General features: G+C 44.9%; 1 protein-coding gene across 6 annotated transcripts in view; it reads left to right on the plus strand.

Moving 5' to 3' along the window:
• LOC135542362 (chromodomain-helicase-DNA-binding protein 6-like) overlaps nucleotides 1-22,075 on the plus strand; it is a 59,283-nt gene that overhangs the window by 33,652 nt on the left and 3,556 nt on the right. For 2 of the 6 annotated variants that reach the window (XM_064969281.1, XM_064969282.1), the window contains exons 14-31: nucleotides 750-929; nucleotides 1,595-1,705; nucleotides 3,927-4,129; nucleotides 7,062-7,261; nucleotides 7,726-7,885; nucleotides 8,208-8,297; nucleotides 8,551-8,654; nucleotides 9,000-9,129; nucleotides 9,411-9,489; nucleotides 9,596-9,650; nucleotides 9,909-10,218; nucleotides 10,643-10,851; nucleotides 11,924-13,933; nucleotides 15,989-16,140; nucleotides 17,439-17,657; nucleotides 17,800-18,348; nucleotides 19,397-19,585; nucleotides 19,856-19,999. In XM_064969281.1, coding sequence (XP_064825353.1) covers nucleotides 750-929; nucleotides 1,595-1,705; nucleotides 3,927-4,129; nucleotides 7,062-7,261; nucleotides 7,726-7,885; nucleotides 8,208-8,297; nucleotides 8,551-8,654; nucleotides 9,000-9,129; nucleotides 9,411-9,489; nucleotides 9,596-9,650; nucleotides 9,909-10,218; nucleotides 10,643-10,851; nucleotides 11,924-13,933; nucleotides 15,989-16,140; nucleotides 17,439-17,657; nucleotides 17,800-18,348; nucleotides 19,397-19,585; nucleotides 19,856-19,999 — 5,094 coding nt within the window. Of the gene's footprint in view, nucleotides 1-749; nucleotides 930-1,594; nucleotides 1,706-3,926; nucleotides 4,130-7,061; nucleotides 7,262-7,725; nucleotides 7,886-8,207; nucleotides 8,298-8,550; nucleotides 8,655-8,999; nucleotides 9,130-9,410; nucleotides 9,490-9,595; nucleotides 9,651-9,908; nucleotides 10,219-10,642; nucleotides 10,852-11,923; nucleotides 13,934-15,988; nucleotides 16,141-17,438; nucleotides 17,658-17,799; nucleotides 18,349-19,396; nucleotides 19,586-19,824; nucleotides 20,000-20,464; nucleotides 21,722-22,075 lie in introns of those variants that run through there. The other 4 variants (XM_064969285.1, XM_064969283.1, XM_064969286.1 and 1 more) reach the window with 4 other exon arrangements.

Raw genomic sequence — 22,075 nt, forward strand, 5'->3', positions numbered from 1 at the left:
GGAGTCACTTTTATTGTCAATAAAATTACAATGTTTCTAAACACTTCTACATTCATGTGGATGCTAACATGATTACGGATAATCCTGACTGAATCGTGAATAATGATGAGTGAGAAAGTTAGATGCACAAATATCATACCCCCAAGACATGTTAACCTCTCACTATTACAATAAGACTTTTTTTTTTCAGGGGGGTGATTTTTGTGGGCCTAACTTTTTCACTCATCATTATTCACGATGTATTCAGGATTATGTGTAATCATGGTAGCATCCACATTCATGTAGAAGTGTATAGAGATTATATTATAATTTATAAATAAAAATGTGTAGCTCACTTGTGTATCACCTTCACAGAAAATCTTTGAGATTTCTATGGCCATCCACACTCCCTCTCAATGCTTTTGTTGCCGGTTTAGCAGTACAACACAAACAGTTGTCAATGGTCATGCTAAACATGTCCCTTTGGACTATCCTGGTTTTGTACACCTACACACTTTTTTTTATAAAGCTTTTAACCATCTAATTCAGGAAATAAATTAAGTATTCTATTCAGGGACTAAACTGAAAGTACCAGTTCCTATTCCACTTTTTGTAATTGAAAAGCATTAAGGAGTATTTGAGTTTAGCTCAGTTAAATGACTGAATTGAAATGGAATTGACCCCAAACCTGATCTGTAATTGGGTCAAGCTGAGAGCTGTTGCTATGGCTGCCAACTAACGGGGGGGGGGGGGGCCATGGTGTCCTAAAGGCGCAGCAGATGACCAAGATTGAGGTGGAGGACCTGCTGAGGAAGGGGGCGTATGGCGCACTGATGGATGAGGAGGACGAGGGCTCCAAGTTTTGCGAGGAGGACATCGACCAGATCTTGCAGCGCCGCACCCAAACTATCACCATCGAGACAGAGGGCAAGGGCTCCACCTTCGCCAAGGTTAACACTGATCCTTATATCCCTGACCTCTTAACCCCTGACCCTAATATCCAGACTGTCAATATCAAGACGGTAGGCAACCCCAACCCCAACCTTTATACTTCTGACCTCTAACCCCTGACTAATACCCAGAACATCACCATCCAGACAGAGGACTAGGGCTCCATCTTCGCCAAGGTAAACCCTTATACCTCAGACCATTAACCCCTGACCCATATCTTGACCATCACCATCCTGACAGAGCTCCACATTTGACAAGGGTAACGCAATTATAAACCTTACCCTTCAACCTTAGTCTTTTACTTTGCTGGATGGTCATGGTTTGAGATTTGATTACATTGTGCTCAACTACAATGAGGAAATTTAAGTTTGAGTGTCAAGGGTTTTACCTTTGCCAAGGTAAACTCTACCCCTCCCTTATAGATTAAACCTTAATCCTAAAACTATCACAATCCAGGTAGTCTGTAACTAACGGAAGAATGACATGTTAGCCAGTCACCACAAGTTTCAGTTTCCCCTGAGTGGGTGGTGAAAGGGAGATACAACTGTCACCAACGTCTGATTTCACGCCTTAACAGCTTTCTCAGCACATCTGTCTATGTTACTCGCATAGATCCAGCCAGGTTGATGTGTGTGCACGCTTTTGTTTTCCTTGTCATTTCCAGGCCAGCTTTGTGTCTTCTGGAAACAGAACTGACATTTCCCTGGACGATCCCAACTTCTGGCAGAAATGGGCCAAAATAACCGAGCTGGAGATTGACTCCAAAGCAGAGAAGGTAAGGGGAAGGGAGGGGAACTAGGGAAGGGCTCTATGGGGCTACCGGTTATCCCTGACCAGGGATACCAGTTCCATGGTGTTGGAGGGACTCCAGAAATATCTGGTCCCGCATGTCCCTGCAGATAACTTCGAATGCGGGCTAGAAAAGAAGGGGGAAGAGGCCTTGCGAAACAGTTTAAATATCTGGCACTCGTCACTCTGTCGAAGAGATGTGTTGCATTAATGAGTGAGGAAAAAGCAGCATGCGAAGCCGAGGGAGGAGGAGAGGCTGCAGTTTAATTAATTCTGTGTGGTGTGTATTACAGCTTGCTGTGTGTGTGTGTGTGTTAGTGTGCTGCGTATGTATTTTGTGCCCCAGAGAGGGGTGTGTGTGTGTACAGTTGACGTCGGAAGTTTACGTACACCTTAGCCAAATACATTTAAAATGTTTTTCACAATTCCTGATATTTAATCCTAGTAAAAATTCCCTGTTTTAGGTCAGTTAGGATCACCACTTAATTATAAGAATGTGAAATGTCAGAATAATAATAGAGAATTATTATTATTTATTTTTTCTTTCATCACATTCCCAGTGTGTCAGAAGTTTAGATACACTCAATTAGTATTTGGTAGCATTTCCTATAAATTGTTTAACTTGCGTCAAATGTTTTGGGTATCCTTCCACAAGCTTCCCACAATAAGTTGGCCCATTCCTCCTGACAGAGCTGGTGTAACTGAGTCAGGTTTGTAGGCCGCCTTGCTCGCATCCGCTTTTTCAATTCTGCCCAAAAATGTTCTATATGATTGAGGTCAGGGCTTTGTGATGGTCGCTCCATACCTTGAGTTTGTTGTCCTTAAGCCATTTTACCACAACTTTGGAAGTATGCTTGGGGTCATAGTCCATTTGGAAGACCCATTTGCGACCAAGTTTTAACTTCCTGACTGATGTCTTGAGATGTTGCTTCAATTATATCCACATAATTTTCTATTTTGTGAAGTGCACCAGTCCCTCCTGCAGCAAAGCACCCCCACAATATGATGCTGCCACCCCCATTCTTCGGCTTTCAAGCATCTCCCTTTTACCTCCTTTTTCCATTTTCTTCCAGATGGTCATTATGGCCAAACAGTTCTATTTTTGTTTCATCAGACCAGAGGACATTTCTCCAAAAAGTACGATCTTTGTCCCCATGTGCAGTTGCAAACCATAGTCTGGCTTTTTTATGTTAGTTTGGAACAGTTGCTTCTTCCTTGCTGAGCCGCCTTTCAGGTTATGTCAATATAGGATTGTTTTTACTGTGGATATAGATACTTTTGTACCTGTTTCCTCCAGCATCTTCACAAGGTCCTTTGCTGTTGTTCTGGGATTGATTTGCACTTTTTGCACCAAAGTATGTTCATCTCTAGGAGACAGAATACGTCTCCTTCCAGAGCGTTATGACGGCTGTGTGGTCCCATGGTGTTTATACGTGCTCACTATTGTTTGTACAGATGAACTTGGTACCTTCAGGTGTTTGGAATTTGCTCCCAAGGATGAACCAGACTTGTGGAGGTCTACAATTTTTTTTATGAGGTCTTGGCTGATTTCTTTTGATTTCCCCATGATGTCAAGCAAGGAGGCACTGAGTTTGAAGGTAGGCCTTGAAACACGTCCACAGGTACACCTCCAATAGGCTAATTGACATCATTTGAGTCAATCAGAAGCTTCTAAAGCCATGACAAAATTTTCCGGAAAATTCAAAGCTGTATAAATGCACAGTTAGCTTAGTGTATGTAAAATTCTGACCCACTGAAATTGTGATAGAGTGAATGATAAGTGAAATAATCTGTCTGTAAACAATTGTTGGAAAAATGACTTGTCATCCACAAAGCCGATGTCTTAACCAACTTGCCAAAACTATAGTTTTTTTAACAAGAAATTTATGGAGTGGTTGAAAAACGAGTTTTAATGACTCCAACCTAAGTGTATGTAATCTTCCGACTTCAACTGTATGTTAGTAATGTACGTTTTTTGGGGCCTGACTATGTGGTTATAGCAGTTTGTGTACACTTATGTATAGGCCTACATCTTGACTTTTCTGCGCATGGATTTGTTTGGCATCCGTACACAGTATGGCATGTGTTTGGGGTGTGTGTACTGTGCTGTGCATGGGTTCATATAATGTCTGTATGGCTAGATGAACTGTGTGTCCATAAAACCTGCAGTAAAACCTGAATATGAACTACCACCCCCTCCCTCACAGGAGAGCCTGGTGATTGATACACCTCGTGTGAGGAAGCAGACTCGTCACTACAACTCGTTCGAAGACGACGAGCTGATGGAGTTCTCTGAGCTGGACAGCGACTCAGAAGAGAGGCCCTGTCGCACCCGCCGCTTCAGCGAGAGGAACAGACGCTACCTCCGCGCCGAATGCTTCCGCGTCGAGAAGAACCTGCTCATATTTGGGTTATTTTATCACATCTAACATTCCCCAGTCACACTTTCATTGTGCCATACTGTAATAATAATAATAATAATTATTATTATTATTATTAATAATAATAATAATTATTATTATTGTGAAATGTAAGTGCTCTCTCACTGGCTTAAGTACCCTCAAATTGTACCTTAGTCAGCACTCTTACTGGCTACCGCGGAGTTAGTGGGCCAGTGTTGAGTAACCCCCAGTCAGTACCATTTATTTGACATATTCCGGGACTAGCACAACTGATTCAATTGGTCAACTAATCACCAAGCCCCTCATTTGTTGAATCAGGTGTGCTAATTGTGGAATACATCAAATACAGTTCCTTCCTAAATATATTGGCACCCCTGCACTTATTTTTAAAGGCCCAGTGCAGTCCAAAACTTGATTTTTTTTGTGTTTTATCTGTTTTGTCCAGCTCTTTTATTGTAAGAGCTGTTAGAAAAGAACACCTGGAATTTCAGCCTGTTTTGGTGGGATGGAGTTTTGACCCATAGAAAATAGGGTTCCAAACCACTGCCAATAACGGGTCGTTTTCAGTTTTCCCCTCCCTGCTCAGTACTTAATTGTTACCCCGAAATGATTTGATATGGAGATCAAAATGGCTACATTGGACATTTTTTAAAGAATCTCCTATTTCTTCTAAAATAAGTTGAAAAAAACCTGTTTGGTCTCCACACCTTGTTAGGGGATTTTAAACATTGCAGAAACAATTATATTTAATCTTACCTTAAGTTGGGAAAAATTATTGGCACCCTGAAGCTAGTACACAGCCTTTGCCCAAGATATTTACAGACAAACACTTATTGTAGCCATCACTGATTGTGCTGCAATTTGGCCCACTCTTCAGCAGCAAACTGCTGTAATGATTTAATGTTTGAGGGGTTCCCTCCACCAACTGCTGTTTTCAGATTTGTCCATAGCATTGGTGGTCGGTGCCGTTTTAGATGAGGGAAGACGATTATTATTTTTAATGAGAATGGCCTTATTTCTATTACAGCATATTGGATGACTGTCATTCATATTCCATTCACCAAGCTCAATGTAACATCAACAGGTTTAGGCTACTACATGATACTCAAATTTTCCTTATACCCATTATGAGGTTGCTACAACCTAGCCTATGAATGAAAGTTTAGAACATAGGTGCAAATGTCGAAATGTGTGAAATTAAGTTGACAGAAAGTGACACATTCAATAACGCCTTGCACACTCTTGCCTGCATACAGCTGATTGCAGCTAGTTCAAACAAGTTTCTATTGGATAAATTCAGGTATGTTTATCCCCGCTTTGTTCCGTTTGCTTCTGTTTTAAGAAACATTCTTAAACAGATTCGGTGGAATGAATAAACCTCGGATCACTCGCAAACTTTCATAGCAGTCATACAAACAGCATGATCACTTTGATCGTTGTAGCTATAATTCCTTCTCGCGTCTATGAGCTCTCCGCTCACCTTTTCCCTTCACTTGCGGACTTCAGTGCACACCAACGGTCTGTGACCAGGCAAAAATAGCTTTCCAAGCCAAACCTTCATATCATAACCGCTAACCACTACACACAGCCTACATAGTTGTCACCATTATTAGTTAACATCATAGTCTACATAGCTACTAGAACTAACGCGTTAGTAAACCCACTACAATCTTGCAGTACAGTCAGCAAGCAGTTTAGCAGTTACACCTGCAGGCCCCTAAGCTTACCTTGGAAGAGTTCCTGTGTTGGATAGCCAGCTAGCTAACATCCCTCTATGTTTGAGCCGGGTGCTTGAGTAGACTAAACTAGATGCTTTTGCTAGCGAAGTGAAAGTAAAATAAGAAATACAACGAAATATAGCTGCCGCCCTCTTGCTTCATTTTTTAAGAAATGAATTTGTTCAAAACTGTTCAACTATTGTCTTTCTCTCTTTTGAGTCAACTCCTCACCACTCACCAGCATTATCAAATTTCCCCATATTTGTTTGTAGGGAGGGTGTTATTTTCATTGAATGCTTCATTTGGTCATCGACAGCTGATCTGTATTGCCAAAGAGCTCTAATTATGTTTCATTGGTCCACATACATTTTTTCCCAGGATTTAGGCTTGTGTAGGTGGGTTTTGAGAAGTTCAATCAGGATATATCTTCTCCTTCATTTGTGGGTTCTTCCTATAACCAACAACCAAATTTTAGCTTTCAAAGAAATTAACACCCTCCCTACAATCAAACATGGGGAAGTTCGATAATGCTGTGGGGTTGCTTTGCTGCCTCTCGTACTGGGGGCCTTGAAAGTCTACAAGGCCTCGAGATATCTGCAGATTATAAATGTTTTTTGGAGTGCAATGTTCAGCCCAGTGTCCAAAAACTAGGTCTCTGTTGAAGGTTGGTCTTCTAGCAGGACAAAACAAACTAAACACACATCAGAAGCACACTTGAATGGTTCAAGAAGAAGTACTGGACTGTTCTTGAGTGACTAGCAAAGAGTCCAGATCTGAATCACATCCATAACCTATGGCAAGAGCTGAAAACAGCAGTTGGTGGAGGGCACCTCTCAAACATTGATGAATTAGAGAAGTTTGCTGCTTAAAAGTGGGCCAGAAATGCAGGCTCTGCAGCCAGGTACTAGCTCCGGGGTGCCAGTAATTTTGTCCATTTGTCTTCATTTTCAAAAGTAAAATTGTAAGCAATTCTTTGAATTTTTTTTTAGAAGAAATATGGAATTCTTTAAGAAAAGTGCAAGGGTGCCAATATGTTTGGCTGCAACTGTATGTGGCACTGGCTGGGGGTATTCAAGGAGAGGTGGGGACTCGATGAGAGCCTACTGCAGTAGGCTACATTAGAGTACAGATTTATTTATTGTATCCCAGTGATCTTGACACTTTTCTGTGGTGTATCTGTGCTCATGCCACCCGCTCCATCTCTCTGCGTGTGTCCACACAGCTGGGGTCGCTGGAAGGACATCCTAACCCACGGGCGCTTCAAGTGGCAACTGGCTGAGCATGACATGGAGGTGCTTTGTCGGGCACTGCTGGTCTACTGTGTGCGTCACTACATGGGCGATGACAAGATCAAGAGCTTTATCTGGGACCTCATCACACCTGCCAAGGATGGCCATAAACAAGACCTGCAGAACCATTCTGGTGAGAGATTCACTTACATCCCCTCCAAACAAGCTGCCATTCACTCATATGGCCATGTGGAGGAAAGAGGACTGGCAAAATGGCTAGTTATGTTGACAACACTCAAATTAATAATCAAGGTCTAAAAAGCAACTCGTAGTGCCAGAGTTTCTCATTGTGGTCTATAAAGCAGATTCATGACCGAATGGCCCCTAGGGGCTTAAACCCTTGCTCAGCATCTTGTACTACTCGTACTACATCTTGTATCGACTCTATCTATCCCTTAACAATGAAGTAATAAAATTTAAAAAAGCAATCCTCACCTTTTGTTAATTTGAGTGCTTTGATGACTCCAAATAACTGTAGCCATAGCTCCAACGCTGATCCCCAAATATGTGCTTTAATGTGGACTGGTGTGCTACTGATGATTGCTTGATGTTCGATGATTGCTTGGTATTGCTAAAACAATATCTTTCCACAAGCAGGCCTGTCCGCCCCAGTGCCCAGGGGACGCAAGGGTAAGAAGCTAAAGAACCATCTGAGCGTGCCCGAGATGAAGCATGCAGACTGGCTTGTCAACTGCAACCCAGAGGTAGTGCTACAGGACGACAGCTACAAGAAACACCTCAAGCAGCACTGCAACAAGTGAGTCCCCATTACTCACAATTCACCTTCAGCTGTTGGTGAACCTCGTCATGTTCTCCTCTGACTAATAGGATTCCTAAGGTTGTTAAAATCTACAAAGTCGAGCTTGAAAAGAAACGTACAAAATCTAGATAGTTTGAAATGATGATTTGAAGTGCTGAAGCCAGGGAGTTTTATGCTAGATTTACTTTGCATTTGCTCTTTTTTAAAAGTTTTGTGTTTTAGCTTCCTGAAAAGACTGGTGCAAACTTTGCACCTGGTAAAACAGTTGCTGTGTCCAATAACAGAACGACGAGTGGTCCATGTGTTGTGTTGTGCCAAGGGTACTTCTGAGGGTGAGGATGCTGTACTACCTCAAGGCGGAGGTCCTGGGAGAAACTGCTGCTCAGTCCCTGGAGGGCATCCATGCCAGGTACAGAGTGGGCTCCATGAGGGCACCCATTAATCATGCCACTTCCTATATACACTGATGAACTTGTTGATATATGAAGGGCTAGTTCCTTGAACCCCTTGAACCCAGATGATGCCTATTCCTGTACTCAAAAGCACTTTCATTGCAGATTCTCCATTGAGCATGCTTTTTAATCCAGAAGTAGGAGAATATTGTGCGGGAAACCAGCCCAAAGTAAATGGCTGATTTGTTTGTGTGTGTGTAATCTGTGTAGTAAACTGGAGGTGGCACTCCCTGATATTGACTACATCGAGATCCCAGCAGGCTGGTGGGATGCAGAGGCGGATAAGTCTCTCCTCTTAGGAGTGCACAAACACGGTAATCCTTTAGTCTGGGGTCTCCTGCTTATCTAGGCCCTCATTTGATCAATTCCAAAGGATCTTACATCAACCTTGGTCCTAGAGAATTTCAGGGTGTGCAAGTTTGGTTCCAGCACTAAAACACCTGAATCAACTAACCCAAGTCCTGCTTATCAGTCGATTAGCCTAGTCAGGTTTTACGCCTGTAGCTCGCTCTGTAAATCTTGGATCAGGATTGGTAATTAATGGCCTACCATATATCAGTTATTGGTCATTGATTAATTGATCATACATTTTAGTCTAAAGCCACTTCCATCATCACCATCTGCGCTCAGTAACCCTGGCTCCTGGTGTGTGTCCTCAGGGTATGAGCGATACAATGCCATGCGGGCCGACTCAGAGCTATGCTTCTTAGAGCGGGTGGGCATGCCTGACGTCACGGCGCTCTCAGCCGAGCAGAATGGAGGAGAGGTGGTGGCTGACCTCACTGACAGGCAAGAAACCACCCCCCGCCTTACCGTAGGGCACAAGTCTCATTTTAAAGGAGTGACCAAAAAAAAAACAGCATACAGTAATATCCACAGTACCAAATCTCAGGTGCTGTGTACAATTGTGAATGTCAACCAATGGCTTTAAGCCCCAAAATTGAATGTATCAGCAATACCTAGATCTAGTTCCCCTAAATATATTAATAAATCCTGAGTGGTCATGCTGAGTCTGGTGATGGAGAAAGTGATTTAAATTTGTGGTCTTTATCTTGATTGTTAATGTTTAGTGCTTGCAAAAGTGATGATGTGAAAGATGATCCTGAATGCAATCAGGAGGAGGGAGGAGTGGAAAAGGTTGATAATAAGGTATGGACTCTCGAGTGACTCGGCTAAATGAAAATGAAGGATTCAATTATTTAATATCTAAAAAGGGTGAGTTGTGATGTTGTATTGTCTATTTTTTCTCCAAAAGGATGAAACCAGCTCCAGTAATGATGCAATGGACAAGCATGACAGTGTTGGTCAAGGTGAGTGTTCATCTACCTTTCAGCTTGCATTTTTGCATAAAACACCTTACAAACTGGAGAATCTGTGAGTGCATAAGATTATAGTGGTTTTGCCAACTCCAAGTTCCAACTAGTTCATTTTCTGCAAGTGTTCCTGTGGGTTATTCTACGAGGAAGGTAATGTAATTTTGTCAAAAATATATTTTTCACCTAATTGTAAGAATTTGTCATAAAAAGCATATGATTAACAAGCATAGATCTGATGCTGTTACTTTGCAGACACACTCTCAGTGGAGATGGTCCAGGAGACCTTTGGCCAGGAGGGCATGGAGCTAAAGGGTCGCCCTCTGTGGCCGGTCGGCCCTGCCCTTACGGCCAGGCTACGTCGCCTCATCACGGCCTACCAGCGCTTCATGCGGCGCGAGCCGCTGCGCCACGACTTCCTGCTACCTGAAGGGCTGGGGGCAGGCCTGGGGACGATGTCCTGGCAGCTGGGGGAGGAGATTAGGCGTTACACGGTGGCCGCCGCCGAACCTGACCCTCTCTTCCTGGAGTGGCAGAGAAGGTGGGTGATGATGTCAGAGCAAAGGTGGGTGATGCCATTGATCCCCTACGTTATGAGCTGCTCGGTTCCGAGCTCCTTCCCCCCCTCTATGTTCACCGATATGTAAGGCATGGTTATATCAATACGAGGATGTCTTCTGCTAGCTCTCCAATAAGCTAGGTGGAACTATCACTATTTACCTTTCACAAAACATATCCTTCAAGAGGCTAGAGGAGGAATTGGACTGGTTCATTGTCTATGCCCCTAAAATATGGTGCATGTCAAAGACCTAATGTAACATTATTTGGATTAAGATATTTGACTTCAATGGGGAAATGATTTACTGGAACCAGACTGCTTTTGTGTATGATACCCACAACTGACTTGTGGCTTCCATCTACTGCAGTCACATGTCAGTGCATGCCCCCCTGATCAAAGGTTAATGGTAGGCCTGTGGTTTTGTGAGCAGGTGGACACGGCGTGAGCAAGCAGATTTCTACCGCACCGTGTCGTCGTTCGGTGTGGTGTACGACCCGGAGAAGAAAGCATTCGACTGGAGTCCTTTCCGTTCCTTTGCCCGGTTGGAGAGGAAGACCGACGAGAGCCTGGAGAGATACTTCAGTAGCTTTGTGTCCATGTGCCGCACCGCCTGCAGATTGCCCCCCAGGAAGGACGAAGGTAACGACGCAACAGGAGGCAAAGCAAGAGAGCTTGCCCTTAAAAGTGCAATAAGAAGGGAATAACCGGAAATTAGGAATCCGCCAATCAGGATTTCTGGATAACCTCAGAATTTTTGGAAAGTTACCAGAATTTGTCACCCTAGGGAATGCCATAATGTACACTGAACAAAAATATAAATGCAACATGTAAAGTGCTGAGGAGTATTTCTGTTTGTAATAAAGGTCTTTTGTGGGTAAAATCTCAATTCTGGTTGGCTGGGACTGGTTCCCCAGTGGGTGGGCCTGCCTCCCAAGTGTATGATCACATATATTATAAACAAATAATCTGAACTAAAAACTCCACACTTTGGAATTTCTGTGCGTCCTTGACCATCGCTAATCAATATCCAGAAACTACACACATTCTCTCTTTTGTGGCATCAATGTGAGGGTTTATGTTGTTGCAGTAGTCTAGTGGTGTGGGGATAATGACAAGTGTACCTGGTCTCAGTTGGGTTCACACTGCACAAAGAATTAAGCAACCTGGAAATTGACTTTTTTAAACCTTTTATTTAACTAGGCAAGCCAGTTAATTAAGAACAAATATTTATTTTACAATGACTGCCTATCCTGGCCAAACCCAAACCGGAAGACGCAGGGCTAATTGTGCACCGCCCTATGGGACTCCCAATCATGGCCGGTAGTGATACAGCCTGGAATTGAACCAGGGTCTGTAGTGACCCCTCTAGCACTGAGATGCAATGCCTTAGACCACTGCACCACTCGGGCTGAAAGGGACCAATTTTCACGCTAATTGTTCGTCCCAAATCTAGCATGAAGTCATTGGATTTGTAGTGCTATGCTATGTCCTGCAACCTTCTGAAACGACTTACTCGGCCTTTAACAATCGTCTCTGCCAAAGGAATGTGTCTTAAAGGGATAGTTCACTATTTAGCTTATTTTAGCTGTGCTTTGAAAAGCATGGTGGTAGATTTGACATGATTAGTATTATTTATACTGTAGTGACATTGCAATGGTGTGATTTTAATTATACTGTTTATATGAAAGTAAGCCGTCCATCTGTCTGTCAGGGCCTCTGGACCACAACCTGTTTGTGGAGCCCATCACAGAGGAGCGAGCAGCACGTACCCTATACCGCATCGAGCTGCTGCGCAAGGTCAGGGAGCAGGTGCTGCGCCACCCACTGCTGGGCCCGCGGCTGCAGCTGTGTCGGCCCAGCCTCTACCTGCCCGTGTGGTGGGAGTGTGGCAAGCACGACCGCGACCTCCTGATTGGAGCGGCCCGCCACGGCCTCAGCCGCACTGACTACTACATCCTTAACGACCCGCAGCTATCTTTCCTGGAGGCCCACCGCAACTACGTCCAGAAGGAGAATCACCAGGGCTACCAACCCAGTGTGCACCACGCAGGCATGGCCCCCTCACCGCACCACCACCACCCCTGCTGCATCTATGAGACAGGCCTCGGCCAATGCCACTCTCCCCAGCCGCCGGAGTACGGTCACCAAGCCATCCCCTCCTCTTCGATCCACTTCCATTCTCACCCGAACGTCCACAGTCACCTGCCAGAGATAGTGGGCACGGGCCTCGGTGGCAGCCTAGGTATGGTGTCTGGGCCAAGGGAGGGCTTCCTGGTTTGCCCCCCTCTGGATGAGTCATTGGAACTGGCATCACTGCAGCATGAGGGCCTGGCCTCAGATTCCCTCCATGGCAAGTCTACCAAGGAGGCCTTCAACGGGTTCCCCTTCAACTCAGCGCAGGGCGGCCAGAGCATGCTCAACTCGTATGGTGTGCAGGGGGAGCTGACCAGCGAGCAGTCGGCCGACATGGACCCGATCATCTCAGGCAAGCTGCGCAGCGACGTGCTGGTGGGCTCCTCGGAAGAGAATGGCCTTATGGCCCCCTTGCTGGAGCTGGAACAGGAGCTACAGGTGCCCTGGGAGAGCACTGACCACACAGGCACAGCAGATGTCGTGGGCATGTTCAACGAGGCCGACCCCATCCTGGGGGCACCAGCCCTTGATACAGAGTTCCTGGACACAGAGGAGCAGCCAGGAGACGGGGGAAGGGAGGACGGAGCAGTGGGAGTGCTTGACGACTGCCTAGGTATACCCTCATCCCGGAGCGACCCAGGGGAGCCGCTGCCCTCCAGTTTCATGCTGTTCAAGAACATTGACGTGAGCGAGGAGGAGCCTGCTGCAGAGCACACAAACCTCTCCGCCAGCCCCCTTCCTTCGTACACCCCCCCTCTGCACCTGTCGCTGTCCCATATGACCTTGCACCCCCACCACCACAACCAGGGTGATGTCGAGCAGCCAGAGGAGAAGTTGAGTGACTCTGACACTGTCGCCCACGCGCCCAGCCCCGACGAGAGGGAGGCAGAGAGGGATGCGTCCTTTGAGTTTGACAAAGAGGAGATGTCTGTGGACTGTCCTAGTCTGGTGGGGCTGGAGCAGGGCCTGGAAACCTCATGTATACCATGCGAGGACACTCTCCAAGAGGAGCCCTGCTATGGGATGGGAATGGGCTCTCCAGTGGAGTCATGTCAGGTGGCTCTAGAGAGGCCAGGAGAAGAGACTTTAGAAAGGAACACGCCCTTAGGGCAAGTGGCGGAGACGCTTCTAGAGGGACAGGCTGAAGAACCCTTGGAGATATCGCCCATGGATTCCCAGGAGAAGGACCCAGTGGATGGTCCTCTGGAATACTTCGGTAAAGACAAAGCACTAGAAGGACCATTCACAGGGCCGTTGGAGCAGTACGACGTAGATCCAGAAGCGGCCTTCGAGGGGCCTGCCGAAGCAGAGAACACTTTAATCGAACACAAACTCCCCACTGTTGACGCTACATATACTCTGCCCCCATCCTCCTCAGTCCCCAGGCCCCAGCCTGAGCCACCACTGTCCCCACGTGTGGCTGGAGTGTCACAGATCAAACTTGAGTTCCCTCTGGACCCAGAGAGCTCTGAGAGCAAGTCAGACATACTGGAGCCTAACAGCACTGTCCTCACGCCCAAACTAGAGCAGACAGAGGTGCTGCTGGAGGTAAAGGACAAGATCAAGGAGGAGAGGCCCCAAACTCCAGGTAATGAAGGTAGTTTTACATGCATCCAAAATAGTGATATGAACTGGACAAAAATAAGGTTCTGTCTGTCTGTCTGTCGTACCAGTCTGTCTGTCGTACCAGTCTGTCTGTCGTACCAGTCTGTCTGTCTGTCGTACCAGTCTGTCTGTCTGTCGTACCAGTCTGTCTGTCTGTCGTACCAGTCTGTCTGTCTGTCGTACCAGTCTGTCTGTCTGTCGTACCAGTCTGTCTGTCTGTCGTACCAGTCTGTCTGTCTGTCGTACCAGTCTGTCTGTCTGTCGTACCAGTCTGTCGTACCAGTCTGTCGTGTCTGTCTGTCGTTCCAATCTGTCGTGTCTGTCTGTCGTACCAATCTGTCGTGTCTGTCTGTCGTACCAATCTGTCGTGTCTGTCTGTCGTACCAATCTGTCGTGTCTGTCTGTCATACCAATCTGTCGTGTCTGTCTGCAGTACCAATCAAAGGTTTGGACACACCTTCTCATTCAAGGGGTTTTCTTTATTTTTTAAAACTATTTTCTACATTGTAGAATAGTGTTGAAGACATCAAAACTATGAAATAACACATGGAATCATGTAGTAACCAAAAAAGTGTTAAACAAATCAAATGTATTTTAGATTCCTCAAAGTAGCTACCCTTCGCCTTGATGACAGCTTTGCACACTCTTGGCATTCTCTCAACCAGCTTCACCTGGAATGCTTTTCCAACAGTCTTGAAGGAGTTCCCACATATGCTGTGTACTTGTTGGCTGCTTTTCCTTCACTCTGTGGTCCAACTCATCCCAAACCATCTCAATTGGTTTGAGGTCGGGTGATTGTGGAGGCCAGGTCATCTGCTGCAGCAGTTCATCACTCTCCTTCTTGGTCAAATAGCCCTTACACAGCCCGGAGGTGTGTCGGGTCATTGTCCTGAAAACAAATGATAGACCCACTAAGCCCAAACCAGATGGGATGGCGTACCACTGCAGAATGCTGTGGTAGCCATGCTGGTTAAGTGTGCCTTGAATTCTAAACAAATCACTGACATTCACCAGCAAAGCACCATCACACCTTCACGGTGGGAACCCCATGTGCGTTTCACAAAGACACAGCGGTTGGAACAAAAAATATCAAATTTGGACTCATCATACCAAAGGACCGATTTCCACTTGTCTAATGTCCTTTGCTCGTGTATCTTGGCCGCAAGTCTCTTTTTATTGGTGTTGTTTAGTAGTGATTTCTTTGCAGCAAATCGACCATGGAGGCCTAATTGGGCTGCAATCTGAGGTGCTGTTATTCTAATGAACATATCCTGTCCTGTGGTGGTCTTCATGAGAGCCAGTTTCATCATAGCGCTTTTTGGTTTTTGGGACTGCACTTGAAGAAACTTTTAAAATTCTTGAAATTTTTGCGCATTGACTGACCTTCATGTCTTAAAGTAATGATGGACTGTTTCTCTTTGGTTATTTGAGCTGTTCTTGCCAAAATATGGACTTAGTCTTTAACCAAATAGGGTTATCTTCTGTATACCACCCCTAACTTGTCACAACACAAATGACGCTCAAACACATTAAGAAGGAAAGAAATTCCACAAATTAACTTTTAACAAGGCACACCTGTTAATTGAAATGCATTCCAGATGACTACCTCATGAAGCTGGTTGAGAGAATGCCAAGAGTATTCATCAAGGCAAAGGGTGGCTGCTTTGAAGAATCTCAAATGTATTTTTATTTGTTTAACTTTTTTGGTTACTACATGATTCCATATGTGTTATTTCATAGTTGATGTCTGCAATGTAGAAAATAGCAAAAATAAAGAGAACCCTTTGAATGAGTAGGTGTGTCCAGACTTTTGATGGGTACTGTATGTATATGGAAAAAACTCTAGGTAGCCTACAAGTAGACAGCTGTTAATATGGACTCATATAACAGAAAAAAAATATGGAAAAAAATTGCTGTGGCTTTTGGTTTTAGCAGGCTTCAAACATGTAGCATTGAAAATTACCTTTCTACCACCTTCTCCAGATGCCCTGTAGTTGAGATTTTGTGTTCTGCACTGTGTCACTGTCTCTCTCCACAGTCTCTGTAGTGGACAGCTATGTGGAGGTGGCACAGTTTGCCGTCCCCATGTCCATGTGTGAGATGCCTGATAGTCTGCAGGACGCGCGGGAGCCCACCATCGCCCAGCTGCTGCAGGAAAAAGCCCTCTACTCCTTCTCCGAGTGGCCAAAGGTATGGTACATGGCGAGTTGACCTGCCAACTGCCTTGAAAAGTTTCCATTTCATGTTAGCCCAGGGGAATTGGTTGACACTATCTGATTAGGGTATAACAATTTCTCTCCCAAAATCAGATTTTCAAACTAATCCTTAGACATATTTCCATAACCTTATGTTTAATTAAGACCAAAAGCTGACACCCCTTCAAATTCGTAGATTTGGCTATTTCGGCCACACCGTTGCTGACAAGTGTATAAAATCGAGCACACAGCCATGCAATCTCCATTGACAAACATTGGCAGTAGAATGGCCTTTTACAGAAGAATGGCACAGTCATCGGAAGCCACCTTTCCAACAAGTCAGTTTGTCAAATGTCTTCCCTGCTAGAGCCACACAAGCTCACAGAACCGGACCGCCGAGTGCTGCAGCGCGTAGCGTGTAAAAATGGTCTGTCCTGGGTTGCAACACTCACTACCGAGTTCCTAACGGCCTCTAGAAGCAACATCAGCACAAGAACTGTTCGTCGGGTGCTTCATGAAATGGGTTTCCATGGCCGAGCGCAATTCCATGCGTCGGCTGGAGCAGTGGAAAGCATTCTCTGGAGTGATGTCTCTTACTTCACCATCTGGCAGTTTGATGGACGAATCTAGGTTTGTGGGATGCCTGGAGAACGCAACCTGCCCAAATGTATAGTGCCAACTGTAAAGTTTGGTGGATGAAGAATCATGGTCTGGGGCTGTTATTCATGGTTTGGGCTAGGCCCTTCGTTCCAGTGAAGGGAAGTGTTAACGCTACAGCATGCAATGACATTCTAGACAATTCTGTGCATCCAGCTTTGTGGCAACAGTTTAGGGAAGGCCCTTTCCTGTTTCAGCATGACAATGCCCCCGTGCCCAAACCAAGGTCCATACATAAATGGTTTGTCGAGATCGGTGTGGAATAACTTGACTGGCCTGTACAGAGCCCTGACCTCAACCCCATCGAACACCTTTGGGATGAATTGGAATGCCGACTGAGCCAGGCCTAATCGCCCAAAATCAGTTCCCGACCTAACTAATGCTTCCATTCAGCCACGAGCCTTCCCAGAAAGCCTTCCCAGAAGAATGGAGGATGTTCTAGCAGCAAAGTGGGGACCACCTCCATGTTAATGCCCAGGTTTTTGGAATGAGACGTTCAACAAGCACGTGTCCACATACCTATGATAATGTAGTGTACATTTTCACGATATAGCCAATTTTGACTTTGCAGCTAAGCCATATACTGGGATCCAGGGGAATGATGCGTGGTACTTTTTGTGCTCCTTTGCGTTGCAGGATCGGGTGATCATCAACCGCCTGGACAGCATCTGTCACGCCATCTTGAAGGGGAAGTGGCCCTCCTCCAGCCAGCAGTATGACTCCCCTAGCTCACTGGCAAACACCTGTGTGCCTAACATTGTGCACCAGAGGGCTGGCTTCATTTCAGCCAGGGTACAGCCATCCCAGAGCCTTAACTTCAACATCCCAGCCCCTCCTGTAACCCGCCTTCCCAAGGTGACTAGCCCATGTTCATCTTCTGTCCCTTCATAACCATCGGTGTTGAAATCCTTCTTTTGTGACGTTTTTGTGGATATTCGCCAGTCTATTGTCGGTATTCATTAATATTTTTCCACTCTTCCATTTCCATCCTGTTCAGTACAAGTCAAGAGATGACGGGGAATGCAGCCAGGGAGGCTGGAGGTTGACATCCTTGCCTCTCTTGCAGGAGAGGCTGGTGGCACCACCCTATTTGCCTGAACTAAAGCGGGGTAGGCGTGCGTTTGAATGCAAGGCAGAGGTGCTCAGTAAGCAGTGCCACACAGGGGAGAATATGCCTGTAACTGTGTCGAACAGTGGTGGGGCACTGCTGCTCAACGGCTGGCAGGAGGCGGCCATGGACCTCTCCAAGACCGGGGATCAGGGCATTGGTGGCGACGCGGCAGCCACTGTAGGCCACATGAGTCACCAAGTCCACCCCATTGCCCGAAAACTGCCCGCCATGAGCGCCATGCAGGGTTCAGTGGGGAAGGACATGGCCGGGATCCTGCAGGCAGGTCTCATCCACCCCGTCACCGGCCAAATTGTCAATGGCAACCTGAGGTGTGACGACACAATCATGCGCCGGAGGAGAGGCAGACGGAGAAACGTGGAGGCGGTTGACATCGGGTTTGTCAAGAGCAGAGGAATGCATGTGCAGGAAAAACAGGTTTGTCAAGTCAAAACTTATTTTGGTTTTGTGAACAGAAAAAGAGCCAGCTTAATGGTACTAGTTTTCTGCACCACCTGGTTTTTATGATAATTACTGTCGACCTGTCCCCCTACCAAGTTCAGGGGGGAGGACAATACAGTTGACTCTTGTGGTTTGGTGCTTGGAGGCAATTAATTTGCAATAAAGGGTGTACTATAGCGTATCACTAGTAGTGTTGTCACGATACCAGTTTTAGTATCACGAAACTCAATACCATCACAATACTTGATACCAAAACGATACCATGGCAGAAAAGGCATATTAGTCATAGTCACAGAATGGCATTTAATCCAGACAGATAACCTCAGCGATTGCTCTGTTCAATAGTTGGGCATCTTTTGAGTTTCGAAGTTTCACTTCTGACACCAATGTAATGAAACAGGCAGGGAATCCGGCAAGAACCCTCAACCTTCTTGCCGTTAGCCCTGCGGAAATCGACTGTGCTACAAAAGCACAGCTTATAAGTCAGGGTTGCTACAGTATCTTTGGACGTGAGTGAGAGATTGTTGTGAGTTCATTACGTTTTTGTTGACAAGTTTTGAAATCAGCATATTTTGTGTTTTTATATTTTTTATATCACATAGTATTAGGATTGTGAATGGTTGTCAGTTCAGCTGTGACTTGCATAGAAAGTTATTCTACAAAGCTGGAAGCTACCGGTATCTTTAGTTTCAAAATGATTCAAGTGTGTTAACTTCTGTGCAGCTTGAGTGGAGAGCTAACATGGTGCTGCCTAGACACTCTGCTCTAGCAATGAGTAAGTGGTGCAGGCATGAGGTACGGTATCAGCTGCAATGATAGACAGACTTGGTCCTCTCAATCAGTACACGACGTGAGACACATTTGACAGAAGTACTGAAAGTAACAAGCAGTTTTTCATGTTCTAGTATCGTTCTAGTATCGAGTTTCGTTCTACTGTGCAACACTAATCACAAGCACTTCATACTAGTGTTGAGTTGGGAATCAAATACATCTATTTGTTTCCCTGTGTTTTTTTCCTCTACAGTGCAGGGTAGAAGTCACCAGCCATTCTGCAGTGTCGTCTACCTCCTCCCCACCTGAGTGCCCCCCGGGAACCTCCACCCCCACCCTGTCAGAGGTGGTGGCCATCGACAGAGAGGCTGCCAACAATGGCTTGATGGAATGGCTGCGACAGAATCCCAACTGTAGCATGGAGGTGCCCACTTTCGCACCGGTGAGTTGATCCTCCATGCACATTCATCTTATCCATTCTTCAAATTCCCTTTACTTTAGTGAAATCCCAGTTGGATGATTCCTGGATTCAAAAGGGAATAAGCAGGATGAAACTGGGATTTCTGAAAAACTTGTGAGAACTTTGAGAACGTTTCTGTTACGAATGGTTCAACTCACCAGCTGGTTTTATAGTTTGGTTTTATAGTACGTTTTAAAGTAAGTGAATATCATTTGGAGTAGTGTGCTTTTCTTGCCAAATCTGGGGTTTCAGTCTCCTAGCTCAGCGATTCTGCACAGCTTTGTGGAGCGGCCCAAGCAGAGGCGGCATCGCTGTAAAGACCCCACCAAGTTGGATGTCAACTCCCTAACAGGGGAGGAGAGGGTGCCAGTGGTCCACAGGAGCACTGGCCGCAGGGTAACTATTTTGACTCAAACGCACACACCGAACACTGATGCACAAGCACACATAACATCACTGCCATTAACCATGTTTCCATCCCACCATTTTTATGAGAGTACTGTACCTGATGGAAACAGCAAATTGTGGGGAAACATTTATATTTTTTGTAAGCAAAATATGATTGATTGGTGGATAATTTTTGGGGTCGGTGAAATAGATACAGTACCAGTCAAGTTTGGACACGCCTACTCATTCATGGGTTTTTTCTTTATTTTTACTATTTTATACATTGTAGAATAATAGTGAAGACATCCAAACTATGAAATAACACATATGGAATCATGTAGTAACCAAAAAACTGTTAAACAAATCAAAATATATTTGAGATTCTTCAAAGTAGCCACCCTTTGCATTGATGACACCTTTACACACTTTTGGTATTTCTCTCAACCATCTTCACTTGGAATGCTTTTCCAACAGTCTTGAAGGAGTTCCCACATATGCTGAGCACTTGGCTGCTTTTCCTTCACTCTGCGGTCCACCTCATCCCAATCCATCTCAATTGGGTTGAGGTCGGGTGATTGTGCATGACAGGTCATCTGATGCAGCACTCCATCACTCTCCTCCTTGGTCAAATAGCCCTTACACAGCCTGGAGGTGTGTAGGGACATTGTCCTGTTGAAAAACAAATGATAGTCCCACTAAGCGCAAACTAGATGAGATGGTGTATTGCTGCAGAATGCTGTGGTAGCCATGCTGGTTAACTGTGCCTTGAATTCTAAACTAATCACTGATGGTGTTACCAGCAAAGCACCCCCACAACATCACACCACCTCCTCCATGCTTCACGGTGGGAACCACACATGCGGAGTTCACCTACTCTACGTCAGAAAGACACTGCGGTTGGAACCAAAAATCTCAAATTTGGACTCATCAGACCAAATAACATTTCCACCGATGTACATTGCTCGTGTTTCTTGGCCCAAGCAAGTCTCTTCTTATTATTGGTGTATTTTAGTAGTGGTTTCTTTGCAGCAATTTGACCATGAATACCAGTTGACAAATAAATCTTGTTCTTATCAATAATCTCACCTACTGTACGCTGTCTGTGAGTTGTTGGCTACACCATGCCCGAGTGGGTATTTGCTGTTTAACCCAATCATTTTTGTGACAAAAGCATCGACAGAGGTAAAAATGGGATGGAACTAACACTACAGATAGCAATACTGGGTGATTTGAAAAGCCATAGTCAATCAATAAATAATTTAATCATTATTTTAGTAAAAAAAAAAATGTACAATCTGTAGAAGCAATGAGAATAGGAAGGTTCAATTATTTTGTGAAGCATCACAGCACAGTTGAAAAATATATGGCAAGTAGAAATCCGAAATGGATGATGTTGAGAGACAGATGAGAGGTGTTGAATGGAGCTGAAGGGTGGGACTAATAACAAGATAAACAATGTTAACCATACGGGATCTGTAGAATATATATAGGTTTGGAACTTTTGTGAAATAGCATAGTTACAAATAGAAATCAAACTGGATGGACATCAGAAATAGAGGAAGGACTAAGAACAAACAAGAGAGAACTATTGTAAAGTAGACTGTGTCTGTAGCATGTGTATAAGATGTATGGATTGAAGGTAGAAGCAGAAGTGTTTATTTGTTTACTTCAATTGGGGGATCGGCGGTAGGGTTTGCGGGGAATAATAATAAAGGTATATTCTTAAAAAAGTATGTATGTCTATATAGGTATGTGTATGTATATATATGTGTGTATATATACATATACATATATTTATATATACATATATTAAACAATACCCAGTAATTGTTTAATATTGCAGAAAGAATGTTGCTTCCAATGTAATTGTCTGCATCATTTCCAATACCCCATATTTTTGGGGTAAATATATATATCCACGCACGCACGCACGTACGTACGTACGTGCGTGCGTGCGTGCGTGTATGGATATATATATTTACCCCAAAAATATGGGGTATTGGAAATGATGCAGACAATTACATTGGAAGCAACATTCTTTCTGCATTATTAAACATTTTTTTTATTGGGTAAATGGAAAGTTAT

This window comes from Oncorhynchus masou, chromosome 6 (genome assembly GCF_036934945.1).
Source record: "Oncorhynchus masou masou isolate Uvic2021 chromosome 6, UVic_Omas_1.1, whole genome shotgun sequence".
NCBI lineage: Eukaryota > Metazoa > Chordata > Actinopteri > Salmoniformes > Salmonidae > Oncorhynchus > Oncorhynchus masou.